At 45.2% G+C, this 22,512-nt stretch overlaps 4 protein-coding genes across 14 annotated transcripts in view; 2 read left to right on the forward strand and 2 right to left on the reverse strand.

Annotated features, from left to right (window-relative positions):
• The window catches only part of MBTD1 (mbt domain containing 1), a 35,954-nt gene extending 28,978 nt beyond the window's left edge, over nucleotides 1–6,976 (forward strand). For all 8 annotated transcript variants that reach the window (XM_061455417.1, XM_061455410.1, XM_061455411.1 and 5 more), the window contains one exon: nucleotides 3,030–6,976. In XM_061455417.1, coding sequence (XP_061311401.1) covers nucleotides 3,030–3,148 — 119 coding nt within the window. In that variant the 3' untranslated portion in view covers nucleotides 3,149–6,976. The remainder of the gene's footprint in view (nucleotides 1–3,029) is intronic.
• Nucleotides 6,977–7,531: 555 nt separating this feature from the next.
• On the reverse strand, nucleotides 7,532–10,384 carry LOC133270332 (nucleoside diphosphate kinase). The gene is made up of 5 exons (XM_061455431.1): nucleotides 10,226–10,384; nucleotides 9,797–9,929; nucleotides 9,189–9,290; nucleotides 8,177–8,289; nucleotides 7,532–7,770 (listed from the first exon to the last, which is right to left on the reverse strand). The coding sequence occupies exons 2-5, from the start codon at nucleotides 9,923–9,925 to the stop codon at nucleotides 7,653–7,655; spliced, it is 462 nt and encodes a 153-aa protein (XP_061311415.1). The 5' UTR covers nucleotides 9,926–9,929; nucleotides 10,226–10,384; the 3' UTR covers nucleotides 7,532–7,652.
• A 1,915-nt stretch (nucleotides 10,385–12,299) lies between these two features.
• On the reverse strand, nucleotides 12,300–15,485 carry LOC133270330 (nucleoside diphosphate kinase-like). The gene is made up of 5 exons (XM_061455430.1): nucleotides 15,332–15,485; nucleotides 14,540–14,672; nucleotides 13,932–14,033; nucleotides 13,107–13,219; nucleotides 12,300–12,765 (listed from the first exon to the last, which is right to left on the reverse strand). The coding sequence occupies exons 2-5, from the start codon at nucleotides 14,666–14,668 to the stop codon at nucleotides 12,648–12,650; spliced, it is 462 nt and encodes a 153-aa protein (XP_061311414.1). The 5' UTR covers nucleotides 14,669–14,672; nucleotides 15,332–15,485; the 3' UTR covers nucleotides 12,300–12,647.
• Nucleotides 15,486–20,232: 4,747 nt separating this feature from the next.
• Nucleotides 20,233–22,512, forward strand: part of SPAG9 (sperm associated antigen 9) — a 63,767-nt gene continuing 61,487 nt past the window's right edge. For 2 of the 4 annotated variants that reach the window (XR_009743742.1, XM_061455407.1), the window contains exon 1: nucleotides 20,234–20,688. Coding sequence is in view for 2 of the 4 variants with exons in the window: in XM_061455407.1 (XP_061311391.1) it covers nucleotides 20,383–20,688 (306 nt within the window). In the remaining 2 variants the exon portion in view is untranslated. Of the gene's footprint in view, nucleotides 20,689–22,512 lie in introns of all 4 variants that reach the window. The other 2 variants (XR_009743743.1, XM_061455408.1) reach the window with 2 other exon arrangements.

The following is a 22,512-nucleotide window of genomic DNA, read 5'->3' on the forward strand; positions in this document are numbered from 1 at the left end:
TCAACAGTGCAAGTGTGCATCTGTATGAGTAAGCAGAGAAAAACTCAAAAAAAAATTATTTATCAGTAATATTAAGTGGATTAAAGTTTTGGGTTTATTTAAGGATAGTTTATGTAACGTAATCAGTCCACTGCAAGGACCTGTTAGGGTTTTTGTCTCTTCCCTTTTCCTAACATATGGCAATAGGCTGTAGCAACTAAACAAATACATCTAACAAATGTGGTTTAGTGATGGGATCTGCTGGACAAATGAGATTATGTTCTCCCTGCAGGACAGTTACCAGGTTGATAGATTTAGCTTCATATTTGCTTGATTTACACTCCTGTAAACTTGCTAAAGTTCAAGGAGGCTGCCAGTATTGGCACTTCCCTTGGCTGTAGAGCAGTCAGAACAGTTCTTGTCCATCTGTGTCTGTTAACACACCGGGACACAGTAACCTGCTTGCCTTCTTTAAACCCTAAGGACAAATCTCGACTCTTCTCCGCACATCTCTCAATGCTTCTCAAGAACTTCATTTTTACTCCAGGTTGCTGCTCATGTACCTGTCCTTTAGCAAAGTCTTTGATGCAGAAGAGAAGCCTTGCTTAGGAGAGAATGTTCTGGAGCGCTTGTTTCTGCACAGCTTTTCTTCTCTTACTGCAAATCTGCACCAGTATTGCATTCATGTAGTGCACAGACACACAGTCTGAGTGTTCTGTGTCACTCAGTATCTGAGTTCCTATGAAACACCCCTATTCCTTTGTTTGTGACACCCAGTGCTTTCTATGATCATTTTGGGGTAACTTTTTAAAGTTCTGAATTTTGGTGAGGCTGGGAAAAATTACTTGTGTTATAGGCTTGTTATTATCCAAAGGTCTTTAAGTCTGGGGAAGAGGAGGCCATAACCCTGATATGGTATTATAAGTTAATGTATTTGAGATCAGCTGGAATGTATTAATTGCATAGGTAATCCTCAGCATCATGCACTGCCTCGTGTTTTAGTAGCCATAGAAAGGATGTAGGCACATTGCAGGAGATGTTTGATTTGGAGGATTTGGCTTTGAATGGAAGTACTGGAAGATTAGTAGCAAGAGGCATCTGCTGTAAAGCGTCTTGTCTCATGCTCATTAAAGAGCTCTTGCCTTTTGTACTGTCATAAGCACAGGAGGAGGTTTCGGTACTTCATCTTAGTAGTATGAAGTGGTTTTGCTCTGTTCCTTTGCATGCACGAGTACCTCTCATCTTTCAGTCATATGAAATGATCTTTTAAGCACTGAAATGCAACTGTTGTACTGCCTCACTTTTGAAAAGAGCCCATAGCCAGCCTGGCAGAGGAGGAGAGTGTTAGAAGAGACTCACCCTGCTTCTGCACATACTCTAGACCATGCTGCTCCATTCCATGTTGATGTTTGGGGGGTGAATGACATTGCATGAGACAGTCTTCCTCTATCTCCAGGCAAATCACTGCAACTGTTTAAAGGGGGGTACCTTGTGCAACTGCATTGCTTTTACTTACAACATGATCGGTCAGTTCACTTCCATTAGACTTTTTATTCTTTCAAGTAACTTTTGTTGTATAGCTGTAGTTAAGCTTTTCTCATAGAGGACTGTAGTTAAAAGCTATATAATAGGGACAAATGAAGCTAAGTGTTATTAAATATCTAAATGTAAGGATTTCAGTTCAGATTAGCCATAGGCAAGCCAAATTATGGAGACTGCTATTACTCTTGTACCTGCAGAAGCATTCTGCAAGTACTGGGGAGAGGAGAAAAAGAACATGCCTGGTGGAGGTTAGATTGTATCCCTGACCTCTGGGTAGCGTTTGCTTGAGGTATTAACAGCATATTCAAGTATCCCATTATGTGTCTTATTTAGACAGCATGTTTTTTTGCCCTCCACAGATCAAGATTCTTGATCAGAATTGGGTGTGATTCAAGGGAAAGTGTTCAGAAGAAGAAAAAAGGCAGCCAGAAACTGGGCTTTGTAGGTGGGAGGATTAAAGTAATATTAATAAAATTAATAATATTAAATTAATATTTTAATTTAATGTAGCACAAGAGTTTGTTTCCACAGGGAAGATGACATAGAAAAATAATAAAAGAACAATCAAATGGCTTTTAAGTTATTGCAGGGTTGCTAGTAGCAACTAGCTAGTAACTAACTAGTAGATTATGGGTTGGGTTTTTTTCCCCTCACTGCATATTTCTGCATTTTCACACACAGATAATGCATAGAAACTGTGTATTCAGAAGCTGTAATGTTCTTCTCATTCATTCAGTCAGAGAACCATTATTTGTTTATAACCAACCCTAACCCTTTAATGTGGGTACTGCACCTTTAATGAAAGACATAACATGTTTTATTTTGAGTGTTGCTTTCACTGTGTTCATATTTTGGTAATTGTCACTATTCATTAATGAAACTGGAAAAGTAATTATGACATTGCTATTCATAACATCTATTTTTATGTCTTAGATCTCATTTCTATTTAATTTGCACAAAAGAAGAGAGAAGATTGAAACTACAAAAAAAAATGTTTTGCTTGAATGAAACTTCTGGGATCTTAAAATGTTAATGATACATTGACAAAGATTTCATAATATATTTTCTTATCTCACTTAGACCACTGACAATAATTGAGCTAAGTAATGTGAGTTTAGATTGTATATGGCCAACAGTTAATCTTACTCTTACTTGTATAAAGACTAAATAGGAGGTAAACAGTAAAATAAGTGTCTGAGCAACATCGTTATTCCTGTGCTTCAACCAGTGTTTTAAAATACTGAATTCTGCAGAAAACCCTGTAGAGAATATATTACTGTATGTAGTTTGTTCAAATATGTTAATATTAGAGCATAACTTAATGTTTAATTTATGGTCAGAAAGCATCTGCTTTCAGTAGGATACTGAGTGTTAAAAGAAGAATGCAGAATATAAGGAAATGGGAAATCTGGGATCTGTTCCCAGTTTAAATAATATTACATAAATTTAAGGAAAATTTTACTTCCTTTAAAATTTATACATCTTTCATGTTCATCTTTAATTTTTAGTGACTTCATTGCAACTGAAGGAGGAGTTGCTAGACGGGGAAGAATACAGCTTCCTTCAAGGAGCATCTGATCAGGAAAGCAACGGATCTGCCAGTTACTACATCAAACAAGAACCATGAGGCAGCTCAGAGAAGTGAGGGGCAGAGAACTGGTGACAGGAAAAGCCTTTCTCCAAGCCTGACTGATTTTGCTCCCACTTGGAGGGTGCAGTTCAGGTGACTGTACCTGGGGCACTTTGCTAACTGTAGATGAGTTAGACTCAGTCCAGAACTTTTTTTGGAAGGGCGGGGAAACTATTTTAGTGAAAAAGATTTTTCAATTTATTAAAAAAACGGGATAAAAAGGACACTTTTGTGTTGTATTTGAAGCTTTTGAAAGAATTTTGTAATATTTTCAAGTTCAGATTTATTGTGCATTGTTAACAAGAACTGAAAATCTAATTTTTTGGTAAGATTAAAGTTTAATTAGCATGATTGTGGGAAGCGGTTGGAGGAAGCTATAGGTGCAAATACAAAAGAACTGTCATTACAAATGAACCTTTTTGGTACAAGTTGGGGAGACTTTTAGACTCTTGTGAACTGCACTGGTCACGCCTCTGTTTTTTTGGTTTATTTGGGTTTTTTAATTGTGAAAATAAGGCATTTAAGCCCTAATTTAGAGGCATAAATTGTTTGTGGAAGATAGTCATGTAAAGCTCTACTCAATGAGTAGCCCCAGTTGCAACGGAGCCATCGCCTGAGGATTTTAACTTTTCAAGATGTTTTTCTTTAGTTTAAAATACCTTTATATATATATATAAGATTTTTTGTGGTTTTAAGTTCCTTAGGGTCTGATTCAGTGCCCGTCAATATCAGTAGCCTTGTCTCCAATGACTGCAGTGGTCATTGGATTGGGACTATGAAGCTCTTCTCTGTACATGAATGTCTGTAGACTTGGAATGCTTCAGCAAATGTTTACAGAGCCCTATGCCAAACTGGAACTTCAGCAAATCCCCTTATTTGAAAGATTGATTTTAGCTATAAATTTAGACTAAAGAAGAAACTTAGACAAACAGTAGCTCAGGCCTCCCTTAGTCATGGGAAGGAACTTCTGAGTATTCCTTCTGATGTTTTTTCCCATTCAGAATAACCCAGCTGTTTCCTTACCATCTTACATGTTTATTTGTGAACATTCAAACCTGATGTTCCACGTGGTTTCAGGTGAGCTAAAAGGAGCCATACATTGTAGGTTAAAAAGAGTTCCGTTCCGCACAGCCTGCAATATTCCTTTCTTGCTGCAATAGCATAATATGGAAGGTGAGACTTGAGAACAGTATGTAAATCATATGCTGTCTAGTATATAATTCATAAACTGGATTTGCTTATTGCCTGGAATCCTTGTGTCTCACTTCTAGTATCCCATTAGCCCCACCTGCTTAACTGTCCAGGTTTTTTAAAGGCAATGTGAAAGGGTGGGAACAACTACCAGTATAATCCAGAGTATTTAGCATGAGCTCTTAGTTCGGATTCCATCCTTCCATGTTTTTTAACCTTTGTACTTTTTTGTAACTGATGTCATTCATGGTGTTGAATAACGAAATTGTTCAACCCTGCAGAGCTGTGACTGGGAAAATGTGCATCAAGAGCTTTAGCTTTTACCAGTAAGGTTCATTAACTAAACTCTCAGGAATTAACTGCGTATGTTCTACAAGTGCTTCTGGGTCTTCACAGGTCCCCCTTTCAGAGCAGTACAATGATCATCTGACTCTTGACCGTAAATTAGGGCTTAAAAGAGAAACTAATCAAAATGATTAACATCTGTGTTCCTACAGCCTAAGAAATGCTTTAAGGATATGAACCCACAGAGCCCCAGGAGACCATTTTTGTATATTGTTGTTTAAGCTTAAAAAACAAACCAAGTGCATAGAAAGTTGAAAACCAGCAATTTGATTATTTTCTAAAATATTGCTCTAACTTTGGGTACATAGTATTGGTGATATGCACAGGTTTACCTCATTCTATGCAAGAGGGGTTAATTATGTAAAGTTTTGTATTTACTACTGGAAGTAAAACTGTCCTGTATAGTGTAGGAATGTCTGGAATTCTTTTCTCCCTTACTGGTAACGTTTCTTAAATCATGACCCCTGTTTACCAACAGCTTCTTATATTGACAGAATCTGGTTATCCGATGATAAGTGTCTGTAACTTCAGATGGTGAAGACATTTTAGCTTTCTAAAATAGCCATAAAAAGGACTTTGTCCGGCTTGGTAGACTTCGAATATGTTATGTCAGCTTCTGACGTATCCACAGCTTTTCTTTTGAACAGCCTGGATTGGAGGAGTAGGATTAGAGACCATTGCAATGACACTTTGAGCCTTGACTAACTTCTTTTTCCCCCGTGTTCTCAATTTTAACCTACTTTACAATCCAGCTCTGCAAGCACTGACGTGGTTTGGTAAGTACCTCGCTATTGATTTTTATTGTTTATAATGCAGAGCCTTGCAGATTGTCCCAGTCAAGCTGAACCAAGGTTGGCACAATCTTGCTTTCTTCTCTCATCTTCTGACTTAAGTCAAAAAACTGTTGCATTAATTTGTGTTTTATTATGTGGAAGCTCAGGCTGCTAATAAGGTATATTGCCAAGTCTGTGAACCTTGGGCTTCTGTGTGTTGCCCAGGCTTGTACCTGACTTCTAAGTTACGGTTTTCAAATGTCAAGAGGGAAAACTAGCACTTACATTGAACACACTTCCTGTGTGGAGAAATGTTAAGAATCAGATTTGAAGTCTCTCAGTCTTTATAATGTTCTTTTAAAATGGGTATTTTATTCACTAAACACTAAAGGATGTGAGTTGAAGCATTTTCGGATACATGTGTAGCTTCAGTATGAGTTGGGTGAAATCTCTCATGTTTCTGAATTCCAGATGTACCTTAATTGTCAAGTACAGTGAAACCTGTCCAAAGCAAACCATGTAAAGAGCCAATTGAAGTCACTTCGGAGAGGATTAAGGAGAACCCAAGCAAAATTATGCTGGGTATTTAGAGTAGTCTCTTAAGGAGCAGGCAGCTGGCTGTGGTACCCACGGAGTAGGCTTCACTGTAGTCAGTAACATGGCTCTTGGTGTGTTTATCTTCACTTTAAGCCATGTGAGGTGGCTAGAAGAGCAGCCAAGCATTGGACATCTGAAATCTTCAGTGGGGTCAAACTGATTTCAGTATTGGGCACAGCTGGTGTTCATACGCCTACGGTAGTGCAAGTGGTAACTTACTTTGTGGCTACCCTTCTGTTACTGCTCGGAATCCTTCTGCTGGTCTTTGGGTTTTATGTTATTTTCAATACAGGTCTTTTAACCTTGCTGCATCTGAGGAAAGCTAAAGCAGTTACCGATTCCTTGTCCTACGGATACTAACACGGGTTTCAGTGTTTGTTTGGTTTTTTTATTGTTGTTTTTATGTGATGTGAATACCCTCTCCCGTCAATATTTGTACGATGGTGCTAATATATTTGGTAACAATCCTTTATTGGGAAGGGATTTTAAAAAAAACTGTGATTGAAACTGAATTTTTCTTCCTTTTCATATTTAACACAAAAAACCACAGCCATTTATACAAGCAAAAGGCATCAGCTTTGGCCCCTGGGAAAACGTTGGGGGCGGGAATCAAGATTAAATGGGATTTTTACATCATTTCTGTATGTATTTGATATATAGATCAATATCTGTACAAATTTAATCTTTTATTTTCTTGGTAATTTGTGTGGTCAATGAGAGAGTTATTTAAAGCTTTCTCATGCAGTGTACATAACTAAGTGAAAAAAATGCTTTTGGAGAAATTAATGTTCCTTTCATTTTTATGAGACTGCAGATTTTCAGCATGGATGTGAAAAGCATTAAAATTATAACTTTGTGTACAAGATGAAAATAATTCACTAAATTTGCCTTTTTTACACAAAATAAAAATGACAAAAAGTCTTTTGCTGAATAGTGATTTGTTTCGCTGTAGAATGCACCCCTTGGCATGTACATAAACACATTCCAGCTTGCTTTCTTTAGTGGCTTTAAACTGACAAGAAGGGGAGATTTGAGATGAGTTTATGCAGTTCTTCCCTGTGAGGGTGGTGAGGCACTGGTACAGGGTGTCCAGCAAAGCTGTGGCTGCCCTATCCCTGGCAGTGGACTCTTATTTCACAGTTGGTATTAATAGCTGTGTAGGAAGGGACATTTTTGTCATGGGGTAGCACTCATTTTTCTTCTAGTTCAGTTCTGCTGTGGTGGGAGTAGCTCGAGCATCCCTTCAGGCCTCCCTTTGCAAGCTGGCTTTGTGACTAATGTACTTTTGCAGCATTCAGAGCAACGGTGTAGTCAACAAAAGTCACTGGATTATTATTGATATGCCTATATGTGATAGACAGTTGGTGTTAACTAATCCTCCTACACAAGGCAAATACTGAACAACCAAGTCAGCTGTTTTATGTGGCCACCTGAACACAGCAGACTGTTTTACAGTGAACACACCACAACACAATTACTTCATATGAATTTATTTGACAGTGCTGAAAACGACTAAGATAACCGTGGTTGCTCCCAGGTAGTAGCTGGAATGAGATGATGCGTTTAGAAGGCACAAGTTACTGTGGCAACTCAATTCACTCATAGATCCAGTCATGTGCACAAGACTTGAAGTCAACGAGCTCTGCCGGTTTGAACCACAGGTTGATCTCCTTCTGCGCGCTCTCCACAGAGTCACTACCGTGAATGATGTTTCTGGGGAAGGAGAGAAGCACATTGTTCACATAAAAACGCACTTCATCAACCTAAGAAGTTCTTAAGCAAAACCATGAAGCATCTAGAGCTGCACGACTGCTACTGCAGGTACAATGCTCAGACACCCCCTCTGGAAATGCTACTGAAGCCTGGCAGGGTGACTACAGCTACTGTGCTACAACAGCCACTGCCGCCGACTGATCTTACACAAAGCTCTGATGAGGAGAGGCTGTTCAAAACAAATCAGTTTTGTGCCAAGCCATTTCCTTAAGTAGCAGTTAAGGGTTGCGACCTGTAAATAGAACACCATCAGACCAGGACAGCTACCCACAGTCTTGACTCTCTAGAATCAAAGACTACCACTGTGGAGTTGTTAATCTCTATTGGTAACAAGCTGAGCACAAACCTTCCTACTTGAATGCAGAAGTCACCACGGATGGTACCAGGCTTGGAGTCTGCAGGGTTTGTTTCCCCCAGCATCACTCTCCCAGTTTTAACCACATTGAGTCCTTCCCATACCTTAAATAAAAACAAACAAATCCCATTTAGCATTGCTTACACGAAATACCAAAGATTAAGCTTTGCTAATCACACACTTTGCACAGAAACAAGGGCTCTACCATGAAGAAAATTAACCCAGCCTAGAGCCTTTTCACTACCTAAATGGGCTGACAAGAGGGACTTTTTTTACAATGGCCTGTAGGGACATGAGATCTTAGGCAGAAGTTCTTCCCTGTGAGGGTGCTGAGGTGCTGGCACAGGGTGCCCAGAGAAGCTGTGGCTGCCCCATCCCTGGCAGTGTTCAAGGCCAGGTTGGACACAGGGGCTTGGAGCAAGCTGCTCTAGTGGAAGGTGTCCCTGCCTGCTCAGGGCAGGGGGTTGGAACTAGATTCTAGGATTCTCTCTTAGGCCTGTAACAACGACTTAAGAAAACACACAGGGACTGAAAGTGACTGTGAAAAGGACTTTCACCACTGTGACTCCAGCAAAGATGCTTCACCACACCTCAGTTAACTGATGTACAAGGCCAACTTCAAAACCCTTCTGTTGGCCAGGGTAAGGGCAGCCTGAGCAGGTGCTCCTCATCGGCTACAGTGAGAACTGGAGGAGAAGCTATTAGGGCAATTGTATTGTTTTGGGGGCAGTGCAGAAGAGTGACACAAAGATGGGTTTCTGACCCTTTTTTGCCAAAAACAGAAGATCATTTGGTGCATGCTAAGCATTTTAATGCGTACTTTATACATGCACACTTTCTTGTTAATACATAGTAACTTCCTATGTGCTTGTCTTCACTATTTTGCCACTACCAGAACTGTTCAGGGTGAGAAAGTGTTACTGCAACAGTATCTCTGAGTATTTTACATTTACAGAGCAAGATGAATAAGAATGTAGCCCTCAAGTAAAACAAAGCCACTTACCATGGCCACAACAGGTCCAGAGTTCATGTATTTAACCAAACCAGGGTAGAACGGTCTGTCTTTCAGGTCAATGTAATGTTGCTTCAGAAGGTCTTCAGAGGCCTTTAAAAGAGAAGTTGTAACATTATGTATCGTTCCACAAAAGGTATCACTGCTGCGAGACTACAGCATCAGAGATGGGATCCATCAGTCATTAACACTACCGGCAGCTGCTGCAATGCTGTTACGGGTTTCAATGGAAGTTCCTAATGTACAATCAGAGGAGAGCACAATGCACTATCGTCAGTGCTGTGCGGCGTCAAACTATTTGCATTACAGCAACCCTCCGAGCATCTGGATCTGTGGATGTCATTCCCCAACGCAGCCTTCCACTCAAGGTCACTTCCTCGCTCTCAGTTAGGTGCCATTAACCCATTTGAGCACAATTTGTCTGCTTGGGAAATGGCAGATACCAAACGTTCGTGCGCGACCCTCAGCTCGGCCTCACGGCTGAGGCAACCCCGGATCCCCGTTCTGATGCAGGAGGAGCCGGACACACGTGTGTGTGTGCGCGGATGCAAGCACCGCTTCGGGCAGGCGAGGGGCAGCGCCCGGCGCAGGGGACTTACGTGCACCAGCTTCATGGCCACGAGGCGGAAACCCTTCTGCTCGAACCGCTTGATGATCTCCCCCACCAGCCCGCGCTGGACGCCGTCGGGTTTGATGGCGATGAAGGTGCGCTCGTTGTTGGCCGCCATCGCGCTGCGGGGCACAGGGGAGCGATCGGCCTCAAGGTCGGCGGGACCCGGAGCCCGCCCCGCCCGCGCACACGTGGCACCGGGATCGCGGCGTGCCCCGTCCCGTCCCGTCCCGTCCACCCCCTCCCGGGCCCCGCTCCCGCCCGGCCCCGCCGCTGGCCGGGACGAGGCCCGCAGGCCGCTGCCGCCGCGCCCGGCACTACGGAAGCCCGCCTGCCTTAAGGCGCAGGCCGCTGGCGAGGCCCGCACCCCTCACGGAGCGGACTGGAGCCCGGAGGCCCGGGCCTCGCCTCGCCTCACCTCTCTGGAGCTCCCGCAGCCGCTGCTTTCCCCACCGCAGCCGCCGAAGGAAGAGGAGGAGGCGGCTGCGGGCGGTCTCCGGATCCCCCGCCCTGCGCAGAGGAGGAGCCGCCGGGCCTGCGGCGCTTGGGGGCGGGCCTGCCCGGGCTGGGGGCTCGCTTCGGCGCTCGCCCGCCCACTCCCGCCAGAGCGGGGCCTGGGGCTGGTCTGGACCGAGCTGGGGCTGGTGGCGGCCGCTGAGCCCTGGCCGGGGCCCCGCCTGGCAGGCGGCCGGGCCGTGTGTGCCAAGCGGCACCTGTCGCGTTGGAGGGGGATTCGCTTGCAGCTGCAGCGCTGGGGCCATCGTTGTTCTCTGCAGTGCCCGCACTGAGGACGTTTGGTTGCGCTAAATCAGGTTTGGCTCGCAGGGTCCTGCTTTGCCGTTCTCAGAGGCAGCCCCACGGGCTGCTGACCCAGCAGCACCCTCACAGCTGCGGGAAATGGTGTCCTCGCAGAACAGGGGTGCTGGAGCTGTAAGCCACGCGAGTTACCGGTGGTTCTGTGGGCATGCGGGGACATGAAGCTGCGAAGTGTCAAAATGCAGGTGTAAAATTGCACAGCCCCTGGCCTTGCGTGGTAGCAACAGTGAGAAGAGTGGAGCTACTGTTCATTATGTTTACTATGTGGCCTTTTACTAATCCACAGCTTGAGCTGGTTATGATCGCGTGCCACAGGTGCAGCACTAGTGCCTTACCCTGTGCGGCACTTGTGCAGTCACAGGACACTTGGTGAAACTGGATGTGCTCACTGCGCATGAGGATGTGGGCACTGACCCACACTGCAGATGAGGAGTGTGGGCACTGACCTCCTCTCAGTCCCAACCCATGACACTCAGCAGCCGCTTTCTGTTGCTCTCCAGATAACCCAGATTTCTCCATTTTGTAGTAAGCAGATCAAGAAAAAGAAATCTCAAGTAATCCTTTGAGCAAAAGGGGGACTGGAGACTCATCTCGTGCACAGGTTTGTTTCAGCTTCCCTTTTCTCCATCAGCTTTTAACTTAGTTATGTATCTTCTGTAACACTGAATATTTTCAGAAGAGAAGCTACAACTTCACCTACAGTTTGGTAGTCAGGGAATTGTTCCCTCTCTTTATAGTCACTGATTAGACCTAAAACAGTACCATGAAAATTTCCTTTTATTTCACTTAAGAAACAGCGAATGTTGTTTTGTTATGCACCGTCTCTTTTTAGGAGCTAGGTATCTTCATCAAGTATCACAAGCATCGAATTCAGCATTCGTTACACAGCTCAGTATCTGACAACTCACTGTAGGAAAAAACATGTAGGAGTTTGGACAGCTGATTTAATGAAACTCTCTTGCTTTTATTGAATACAAGGTTGCAGGTAGATAAATACATCATGTTGACCCCAACACATTTCTTGTTCCTTATCCAGTGAGTATTTGTTGTGAAAAGTTCTGCCAGAGGTTGATGATGTTTTCTGATAGGAGCAGACGCCTCTACTGCAATACATTCAGCATTATTACAACTCTGTTTCTTTACATGAATGGATAAATTACAAAAACTAATTCTAAAGTCACTTCTGAAATACCTTATCCAAAAGCAGCTTTGTAATTCCAACTAAGAGCACAAATAACATAGCTCAGTTATCAGCTGTTCAGTCAGTAAAGCAAACCACACCGTTGCCAGAGGACTGCTAGAGTAAAGTGCTTGAAGGTAGATCTGCTTCATCCATCCTCACATTAATCTTCTTTTCACATAAAAGGGCATTTAGGAAGCTTGGCCGATTAATCCTCCCCTAAAATGCTAAATAAATCCCATGTGGGGGAACCAAAGCCAGTTAAAAGGGTGTCAATCCCAAGGAAAATTCTCATTTTACTCAAAGCTCTGCTCTGTGTATGGGCACAGCACACTGCAGAGAAATACATACCCTTTCTTCTGCAGTGTATTGGGCACGGGGAGCCACTTCACTTGATATCAAGTTCAATCTGCAACATTTGGGCACGTTATCAATATATTACTAGTTGTCCCCTAACAATTTAACAATGTAAACCTTTGACACTGATCCATTTGCATATTTATTTACCCAATAAATTATTACCTTTTTTTTTCCTATTTACCAAAATACCCCTTTTGTCTACAGAGTATTTTTGAAAAAAAAACACATGTATTATATGCTCTGTGTTTTAATATCACACCTCTCACCCTCAGAAGCATCTTTTTCAAAGTATATTTCCATCTCTAACCTGGCAGCTTTTTAACCAAAGCAGCAGCAAACACTGGCTATATTTAATATTCACAACCAAGCGATCTCGCAGGTTTCTGAGGCAGGTTTCTACCCGTGTATATGAGGGGCTCTGCAGTAGCTACAGGCTGGCAGCTCCTCACAGGCAGTGAGGATATCAGCAGGAGCAGCCTTGGTTTTATTCATAGATCCATTCATGAGCACAGCTTCGGTAATCAACCAGTTCCTCAGGAGCAAACCATAAATTGATCTCTGTCTCAGCACTTTCAACAGAATCACTTCCATGAATGATGTTCCTAGGAAAAGAAAAGGTGGGTATAAAAGTAACATAATCCTCAAGTGCAAAACAAAGTAAGCATCTTTTTTTGAAGAGGTATCCATTGTGGAGAGAAGTTTTAAGTAAGTGTAAAGTAGTAGTGAGGACAGAGCATGCAGTCCCAGCTTTGCTCATCATTTTTGTCAAGAGGGGAGACCAGAATTCAATTTCCATCCTTAGGTAATAACATTACATGGGCAGAGGGAACGGGAGCTCCTTCCGTAAGACAGAGAAGGATGGAACACAGTTCCTACATGCATCATGACATACCACTGGACACATTCAGTGTCTTTAGATGATATCAATCATTGCAAAACATACCTTCCAACCTGAACACAGAGGTCACCACGGATAGTGCCAGGCTTTGAATCGAATGGATTAGTTTCCCCCAGCATCACTCTTCCTGTCTTAATCACATTAAGACCTTCCCACACCTTAAAGAAAATATCAATTGAGATCAGTAGATGAAGAGTTAATCAAACCCTCCCCGATGACACAATGCTGTCCATCACAGCACAGATACCATCTGAATATTTGTAATAACAAGACATACTTTATCTCTGATTTTCCATCAGCTTTTTGAAGTGTCTACTGAAGTTCTCCCCTCCCGCACAAAACCTTTTCCCACTGAGGGTGGGAAGAGAATGATTTTAAATCTCAGTATGGTAAATGGCCTCACAGTGCTGCTCGCTGAAGGTCTAGATCTCCAGCTTAACTATGTTACAAATACACTATCAAGGAGAAAAAAAGAAAACCCTTCTAATAAAGCCAGATAGAAAAAAACTTTCAAAGTTGCTGTCACTTAGGAGTACAGTAAATCTATTCTGCCATTGTTTTTCAGCTTGCTTAATGCATGGCATTTCACAGTGGGGTTTTGTGCAGGTTTACTGTCTCTCAGTGTCCCCACTTTTGTCCCACCTTTACCCTTGCCCTCCTCCTCAACATAGTGACCCAGAGCAGAAAAAGCTTATGAAAAAGGATTAAAGGAGTTAACATCTCATCTTCCCAATGACAGTATTTGAGTGGGGATTTTTAAGTCCTTTAAACAGAAATAAACCAGAATTACGCAAGTAAGACAACATTACTGCAGGTACAACAATTAAATAGTATATTTTTCTTAGCTGAGCTTCGTTCTCAAGAACTCACCATGGCTACCACAGGGCCGGAGTGCATGTACTGCACCAGGCCATCGTAGAATGGCCGGTCCTTCAGGTCAATGTAGTGCTCCCTCAGAAGTTCTTCAGAGGCCTGCATTAAAAACCAGCCAACCATCAAAAAACGCTTACTGTAAGAACTTAAGAGCATGCTAAAATCACACAGATTAACCACAGAGCATGGCTAATCCTGAAACTTGCATGCACTTGAAAATGCAGCATTTCTGGTATCTTCCTAGAAGTACTTCTGGTCACTATGGATTTGATCAGTTTGCTTCAGCCACAGCTCAACTTAGAAGAGTATCTTTCACCAACACAGACTACTTCTGTGAGCTGGTATTTGTTAAAGCTATTCAGAGACATTTATTAGGTATAGGATGCCCCTAAAAGAATATTCTCTTCTGACTAAGGACATCAGGTTACTAAAATTAGCGTGCTTAGCACGTCTAAAGCATTTAGCCAGAGCTGGGAATTGGAACTGTTCCAAAACCATTCAGGTTTAATTGTTCTGTAGACTACATCTGCCATTACAACATGCTGCTCTGGTGTAAGGGTGCAGTTGGTATGCAAAAGGAGATGTACAAATGCAGGAAAGCTTACGTGTATTAATTTCATGGCCACCAGTTTGAAGCCTTTCTGTTCAAACCGCTTGATGATCTCTCCCACCAGACCCCTCTGGACCCCATCAGGCTTGATGGCAATGAAGGTGCGCTCGGTGATAGAAGCCATCGTCCTAATGAGAAAGGGAATAAAAGGTGTTATTCCAGGATCAGCAAGCAAATACAGTCACAGCCCTGTGTCCTGCATAGCATCAGCTCTCGTTAGAACCATACTGTCTGCATCTGAAGGTCAGTAACCCGGGATCTGCACCGGTTTGACAGTCACTCACTCTGCGTGGGTTTACACAAGTGCTACGCAAGGAAGTTTAAAACGATGACAGTGTGGCAAGCCTGCAATTAGCAAGTATTAAAGCAGAATGTATGGTAAGGACTGTCACAGATAGAGCTCCAAGTGCCGCCCGGGACGCTCTCACCTGCGATTTCAGGCAAAGGAGGTTGAATAAGTCCCTATGTGTAACTTTGATGTGTAAAGCGATGGGTCAGTTTTGAACACGGTTTCTCTGCATGTGTGTGTCTGTAGGTAGGGATGTATCCGCTGTGTGTGTGGGGGTATGCGCGTGTAGGTCCCCCCACCCGTGTGCGCAGGTAAGGCACAGGAGCTCGGGGAAGCCCTCCCGAGGGGCCCGCAGGGGACGCGGTCAGTGACCGGGCGCAGACCAGCGCTGCCCGCACCGCCCCTGTGCCCCACGGAGCCGCGGGGGGGGGAGGATTCCGGGCCCGGCCGAGCCCCACCGCCCCTCTTCCCCCCGCCCCGTCCCGCCGCCCGTCTCACCTGCAGCGGGCCCCGGCTGGCTCTGTGGGCCCGGCGCTGCCGCCGCTACCGGCTTAGCCCGGAGCCACCCCCGCCGCAAGCCGAGCCGGCCGGTTGCCATGGTGACAGCGCGGCCTCCCGCCTGCAGGGGGCACCAGGCCGGGGCCCCGGGTGTCGCCGCTCCAGCCGCCCGGCTCTCACCGTGCTCCGCAGGCCTGGTGTGCAGCCCGCGGCCCGGAGCGGTCGCTGCCGGGAGTCGAACCCCTCCGGCGGGTACTGAAGGTGCGGGTGCCCGGCAGAGGCGTTTGTAGGCGTTGCAGCGTTAGCTGCTGGGTTTCAGTCCTTATTTCACAGAAGGCGCTTACAGTTATGTTAATAAACCCCTGATTTTGCTCTGCTTTCCTTAAGTGTCCGCTTTAAAGAAGGCAGTTGGGTTTGGCTTGTGGTTGGTTTTCTTGTTTGGTTGTTTTGGGTTTTTTTTTCTGGTTATACTGTATTAGCTCTCCGAGTCAAAAGGCCCTTCAGCAATTTACCACTCAATCGTTTTGCCCTGAGCATTTTATTCCCTTTGGAGAGAGCCCAGGATAAAACATCCGGATCCCCAGTTCTTGCATTCACAGCGTGTGCTGCTGGGAGGAAATCTGAGCTGCTCCTGGGTTTGTTTCTCCAAATGGGATGAATTCCGTGGGCTCCACTCCATGTCCCTTCGTGAAAGGAAGATAATGTGGATTTCACTTCCCTCTGGGCAGGACTTACAAGGGATAAGTTTAGCATTTTGATAGGGTGGATTTCCTTCCTTGGGATCCCTTCGCCTCAATCCTATACACATCCATGTCTCAGTTCTAGTTCTGATGGGAGAATCTGGATCTGACACAGCATCTATTCAGATAACATTTACTAGTATTTGGGGGTCTTTTTTTCCCCCAGGTATCATCATGCTCCAATGTACTCATTTTCTCATGGTCTCTGATTCAATGTAAGATGTTTAAAACCCCCACATCATTGCAAATCACCCCCACAGCATTGTACATTCCAGCAAGTTGTGTCCCGTCCCGTTCCCCCCCCCCCCAAGTCATTTTGGATTTGAAGTTTCTCTCTGGATAATGTCAACCCACTATAGTCTGTTGTATCGATACCCATTTATTTAACCTATTTCACACTACTAAACCAAACATTAATGCTGTAATCCTCACTAAGGCAAAATAATCTTTAACAATAGAAAAAGTCTCTAGAAACAGGATGCTTAGAAAAATAATCACTTAAAAGCAGCAATAGGACATCTATTTACAGCCTTGGTAAAACTATGTCATTTAACGATTACAGCTTAGGACCTGCCAGAAGGTGGGCAAGCACTGTCTGCAGCTTTCCCATAGATCTGCTCTGTGATCTTTGCCAAGTCTTTTAACCTCATTAAATAAGGGTCATCTTTGGCACTTTTGAGATTAATCCACGATTAGCAGAGCATGTCGTGCATTGCGCAGTACACGAAACACCGCAGAAGTGTTTCCTTGTTAGTGTTAACTGTATAAATGAGCAGTTTTTGCTGGTTGAAAATTCTACCAATATTACTAAATTACATTGAAAATCCCATATTTAGCTAAAATGCAAAGAAGGAGACAGTCTAGCCAAGTAACTTCCTAAAAGCAGACCATGGGGAGAGAAAGCAAAGACCTTCAGAGAGTTCAGTGAGTGAACTAAGTATAATGACGGAGCTCAAGGCATTTACATATTACTTGAAATCAGTAGAGATTTTTAAAGCCGGCCTGAGGCAAAAGGCTGTGAATGTCTCTGAAGGTCAGCAGAATTCCAACAAAGCTCCTGGCTCTGCTGTTGTGGCTGATCGCAGCTCACAGCCCCTATCTGTACCACTCACAGCATTTGAGGAGTACTCACTGGGACTCAGTTTGTGCTGTGCACTGCTTGCTCCTCATAACCACACTCATAAGTCTGATGTCTTTTGTTGCTCGTGGTTATACTACTCTTCCCTTAGTGCAGCATTGCTATTATTTATCTGCTTTTAGCTTGATTTCTGTTGTGCTTTAAGGTATAAAGCACCACAGAATTAAGCTCTTACAAAGATTTCTTCATCTGGGTAATGTCCCAGTGAAGCTCTTCTCACCCCATCCTGATCCAAGGGGTAGTTTCCTTCCCTAGTAAATTGCAAACCAATTTACTTTTGAACAAACTGGTATTTCTAAGAATAAGGAATATAACTTTTCTTGTTAACCAGAAAAATAATTTCTTTCATAGGCAGTTCTTTCTCCAAGAGTATAATGACATTTTACTCCAGTAGTTACCACAGCCAGCCACTGCTTTCAAGCTACAAAACCTATAGTATCAGGTTTCTTCGTGCTGTTTCATATGCTTGATTAGTTTACTAACTTGACAGGTCATCATCAAGGTCCTTTAATCTCCTGGCAAGCAACTAGGGTATCATTCTGTAACCTGTCCTATTTTTAGTCCATCCCCGAGTTTCTGGTCTCACACTGACTGTGAGGTGCACATCATAAAACACAATCACAATGGAAAGACTATTAATAAGATATATATTTACACCACTTAAATTTGTCTCCCAGGTAATTTTTCTGTTGTTCATCTTTTGAAATACTTCATTTATCCATGTTAGAACCCCCCCAGCTGACTAGAAATAAAATGTGAGCACAAATGGCTCTTTTCTACTTGTACTCATCAGTCTGATTGCAACTCTAATGGCAACAGCCTGCCTGTTTCATGACAGACTTGCTCCAGCTGTGAAAGAAAACCACATCTATCCATTTTGCTAATAGAAACAGGACAAAAATAGCATATCCTCAGAGACCCCGTCCCTTACAGGCTGTCGGCAGACACCTTGACCCATTTCTGCCATCTGTCAGAGCGGATGTCTTCTGAGCTGATGCACTTGTGCAATTTGCCCAGTGTGATGGCAATAACTGTAAAACTCTACATAGGGAAAAGGATCTCTGCTGCAATTCAAGATGATTGGTGTTTGCATCCCCACAGTAATCTGCAGCTGCTTAGAGCTGTCCTCACATTATGGGGTATTCCACATGAATAGCATGGTGAGCTCAAGGTTAAAAGTCCACTGCAATTAGCTACGGGCTGGTAGCCTTGTCCTGGGAGCAGAACTGAGTTACCTCTGGGCTTCGGCTGTTTGCAGGCTTCCTACAGGATTTATTCATGCTCAGGTAAAAAACCACAAGTCAACAACCCCCACCCCAAAGGCGCTCAGTGTCCTCCGCGATACAAACAACTGCAGTGAAGGGAAATGATGTATGATTTCAAGGGAGAGAGGAATTCTGAGCTTCCCTCAGCACTTCTGCAGCAAGTAAAGACTCTAATCTGTAGTAGACAGCAGGCAAACAAGGAGAAGTTGCAGTTTTCCACAGCGGATAACTGCTGAAGAAAAATAGTAAAAAAAAATTGTCTTTTCATAGGGATCATTTCCAGTAATTTAAATGAAAATTGCACTTGAGGAAATGAGAGTAGGAAATTACACACTGTATCTTTTTAAACTTATTTTTTAGCTAAAATGATTTAACAATTCAAGGGCAATCAGCTTTTCTTTTCTTTTGCCATATTTAGAAATAAATGTGTACTTTAACTGCCTATGCCCTGGCTTCACTATGTTAAACATTAGCTTAGGAGGATGGTGTCTAAACAGAACTTCCAAGAAATCCAATATATGGGGCTGGACTCTTTTCTTCTTCCTCATTATTCCTGTGCAGGTCCACTAGCTTAGTGCATAAGAAGACAACAGAGCATACATGTTTAAAGCATTGTTACTTGTCTTAGAATCAGTCCACGTGAGAGCAAACACAGTGCTAACCTCTAGTGCTCTCCAGTGGAAAACAATGCCATCACCTCAAAGTTCACCACTTCTCATTGCTTTATTCAGTGCTGCCATCGGGTTCCTTAACTCCCTTGTACACAAAATACTCCTACTTAATGAAAAATAGTGATTTTCCCAATTAGGAATTGTGTCCTAAAGGTTGTGCCAGGGGAGGTTTAGGTTGGATATTGGGAAAAATGAAGGGCTGTCAAGCACTGGATCAGGCTGCCCAGGGAAGTGCTGGAGTCACCATCCCTGGAGGTGTTTAAAAGACTGATGTGTAGATGTGGCACTGAGGGATGTGATTTAGTGGTAGACTGGGCAGTGCTGGGTTAACGGTTGGACTCGAGGATCCTAAAGGTTTCCTTTTCCTAAAGGATTCTATGATAAAAGTAAGGGATGTGAAGCAGCGCTGAAGCTTTTCAATCTCAGAAGGTGTTTTCAACTTTACTATGAATGTCTAGAATAGCTCATACCATTCCCATGACAAAGCACATGATCCAGAATGCACTTCACTGTCCCAAATCCCTGGAAAACCAATCTTAGTAACTGCAAGATGCTTTCTAAGCCGTGTTATTGCAAATAAACCAGGATTCCTGATACCTGGAGACCTTATCAGAAATAAGGGTTCCTTTCGCTGTCAGATGAGCCAGCACAGCAACCCAGGAGGGGTTTGGGAGCCGCCAAGTCCTGAACCCTGGGTTTAGCACCGTCAGTCATTCCCACATGAGTCACTCCATCTGTTTATGCCTCTGTGGGTGCAGCAAGTAAGTAACGGCGCTTCCCGGGAGCTGTCAGTAGCACCTCCTCACATCTTCCGTTCAGAGATGAAGGTTTAATCACGCGGCCCCCCGGGTCGGAGCTCGGCCTCCCGCTCCACAACCCAACACCCTAACGCCGCACTCCGTGCCAGCAGAGCTCCGCCCCACACCGGGCGCATCGCCTATGGCTCCGGTGCTCCCACCCCGGCCCTGCGGAACCCGATGGAGGACGCGGCGGCACCAGGACCCCTCCATCCCCGCAGCCGCCGCCATGGCCCCACCCGCCCGGCGCGGCCCCGCCTCTCCCGCCTGACGCGCGCCCCGCCCCGGCGCGGCGGGTGAGGTCAGTGCCGTGCGCCGCCGCTGTCCGCCCCCCGGGCTGCAGGCGAGGCCCCGCCGCAGAGGCAGGAGGAGCCGCCGGGAGCGCGCTGAGCTGCTGCCGCCCCGCCGGGCCCCGCGAGGGAAGGCGCTCGCCGGCAGCCATGGAGCTGGCGGACGGCGTGGTTTACCAGGAGGACCCCGGCGGCCCCGGCCCCGCCATGATGTCGGAGAGGGTGTCGGGGCTGGCGGGCTCCATCTACCGCGAGTTCGAGCGGCTCATCGGGCGCTACGACGAGGAGGTGGTGGCCGAGCTGATGCCGCTGGTGGTGGCCGTGCTGGAGAACCTGGACTCGGTGTGCGCACACAGCCAGGAGACCAGCGTGGAGCTGGAGCTGCTGCGGGACGACAACGAGCAGCTCCTCACGCAGTACGAGCGAGAGAAGGCGCTGCGCAAGCAGGCCGAGGAGGTGAGGGCGGGCGCCGGGCCCGGAGCCGGTGGAGGGCGGGGGCCCGTTCCCGAGGCGGGCGGTGGCTCCGCGCTTCTTCCTCCGCGCAGGCGGGGGGCACTTCCTGCCCGGCGCGGCGGCGGTGGGGCTGCCGAAGGCGGGGGGGAGCTGCGGCACCCGGGCCCGGGGAGCGCCGCGGCCCGGTGGCGGCTCCTGCCGGTTCCACGGAAGGAGGCCCCGGCGGTGCGGGCTGTATCTGCCTGAGCGGCCCGGGGCCACCGAGGGACGGGTTCGGGTCTTGATGCGTTTGTGGAGCGGGCAGGCGGGGAGCGCCGTCCCTGCCCGTGCCGCGGGAGAGCCGGTACGTGGTGCTCCGGGCAGTACCGGGTGGCCGGGGAGCGCGGTCGGTGACGGAGCTGCCGTGTGTGTCCTGTCCCTAGCACCGCTTCTCTTGGAGGCCTCTTAAGTAACTCTGCCTAAGTGCTGGTCAGCAGGTTCAGAGGAGAAAAGCAGCCCTGCTTTGCAGAGCAGACGAGGACCCACGGACTGTCTTCTCTGCTCTTCCACTTTCCCTTTGGATTTTCCCCTTGTCAGGAGGCAGGTTGTTCGTGTCAAAGCGGTTGTAAAGGGTATTTACAACCAACAGGGAGAATGCATGGGAAAACCCATGGAAATCTCTGCTGTGTGAAGTTCTTCGGAGTTGGTGCATAGAAGCTGCAGTCAGCAACAGGTGGTGCAGGCTGTTCAATGACACAGGCTCTGCCTTTGGGTGTTGCTGCAAAAACTGAAATAAAAATACCTAAGAACTATTTCAGCATAAATAAGCTTGTGAAGCATTCTTTTCTGCGAGATTATAAAGCACTACAATAGAAAGCGGCTCTGCAGGACAACTTCCTCCAGTTCATTGTCTTGCTAAACTCCTGTAGGGAATTGGATTGACAGCATTATCTGTAACAGAACAAGCCATCTTATAAGTCTATTTCCAGACTTGGTGTTCTGTGCTTATCTCTGTGGGGTGTTTAGTTTCTAAATTTCCCCAAAATCAGAATGACAACACCAACACTGAGGGGTGGAGACAATATTGACAATGAAATCTAATTGGGAAACTTCAGCCCTGTACAAATATTTGTACATGGTACTGTTACAAGTGAGGGCAAAATGTTGTCTGCACATTGTTGCAGTGCTTTATCAGTTTGTTACAATCAGTGTGGTGTGAACTGTGTCCCTCCAGCTCTTGGACCAATAGACCGTTCCTCTTCCTTGTCAAACATGGGTTGTTGTAGGATGCCGTATGGATTTCAGTCTGGGGCCTGTTGCCATAAAGAATCAGTTGCTAGTTCTGACACAAGCTGCATGTGAAAGGCTTTTTTAGCAAACACTTTATTAAGAGCATAAGAGGACTGATAAGTATTTTCTGAACTAATTAATGAGAAAATCAATTGGGCTTAAAACACAGGCAACACTTGCCAGGTTGAAAACAAGCAGGACTTGGGAAGAGCAGCAGAAACATAATGTGATGAAATAGAATATGGTGCTAATTGTGGCAGTGTGGCTCTGCAGGAGCTGTATGTACTGATGCTGGTAGTGTATTTCGCTGCCATCCCTGTTCCTTTGTGTCATGTTACATTAACTTGAAGGCACTGGTGTTATGTAGTCTAAAGACTAGTACTCATGCTGCAAGACACTTTACTAATGCTTTCCAAAGTGCAGTTAGACCAAAGACCATGTTTTCACCTGTAAGCACAAAGGTCACCTGTTATGTGCTGTGCATATGTGAAGGTGTCTGTCATAGATACAGCACAGTATGTTCATGACAGGTAGATGGTTTATTCAGGTCTGATCATT

Source organism: Pezoporus flaviventris, unplaced genomic scaffold (genome assembly GCF_033815535.1).
Source record: "Pezoporus flaviventris isolate CSIRO_AGI_PZ_B2104156 unplaced genomic scaffold, CSIRO_AGI_Pfla_v1 ptg000020l, whole genome shotgun sequence".
Classification (NCBI taxonomy): Eukaryota; Metazoa; Chordata; class Aves; order Psittaciformes; family Psittacidae; genus Pezoporus; species Pezoporus flaviventris.

What these genes read in the sequence shown, in the direction of transcription:
- LOC133270332 (XM_061455431.1), bottom strand. Translation starts at nt 9,925, where the DNA reads ATGGCGGCCAACAACGAGCGCACCTTCATCGCCATCAAACCCGACGGC. An exon ending in TGGCCATGAAGCTGGTGCAC is followed by an intron (nt 9,291 to 9,796) that starts GTAAGTCCCCTG and finishes TCTCTTTTAAAG; the next exon opens with GCCTCTGAAGACCTTCTGAA. An exon ending in TTCTGCATTCAAGTAGGAAG is followed by an intron (nt 7,771 to 8,176) that starts GTTTGTGCTCAG and finishes CTCCTTCCCCAG; the next exon opens with AAACATCATTCACGGTAGTG.
- LOC133270330 (XM_061455430.1), bottom strand. Translation starts at nt 14,668, where the DNA reads ATGGCTTCTATCACCGAGCGCACCTTCATTGCCATCAAGCCTGATGGG. An exon ending in CCGGCCCTGTGGTAGCCATG is followed by an intron (nt 13,220 to 13,931) that starts GTGAGTTCTTGA and finishes ATTTTCTTTAAG; the next exon opens with GTGTGGGAAGGTCTTAATGT. An exon ending in CTCTGTGTTCAGGTTGGAAG is followed by an intron (nt 12,766 to 13,106) that starts GTATGTTTTGCA and finishes TTCTTTTCCTAG; the next exon opens with GAACATCATTCATGGAAGTG.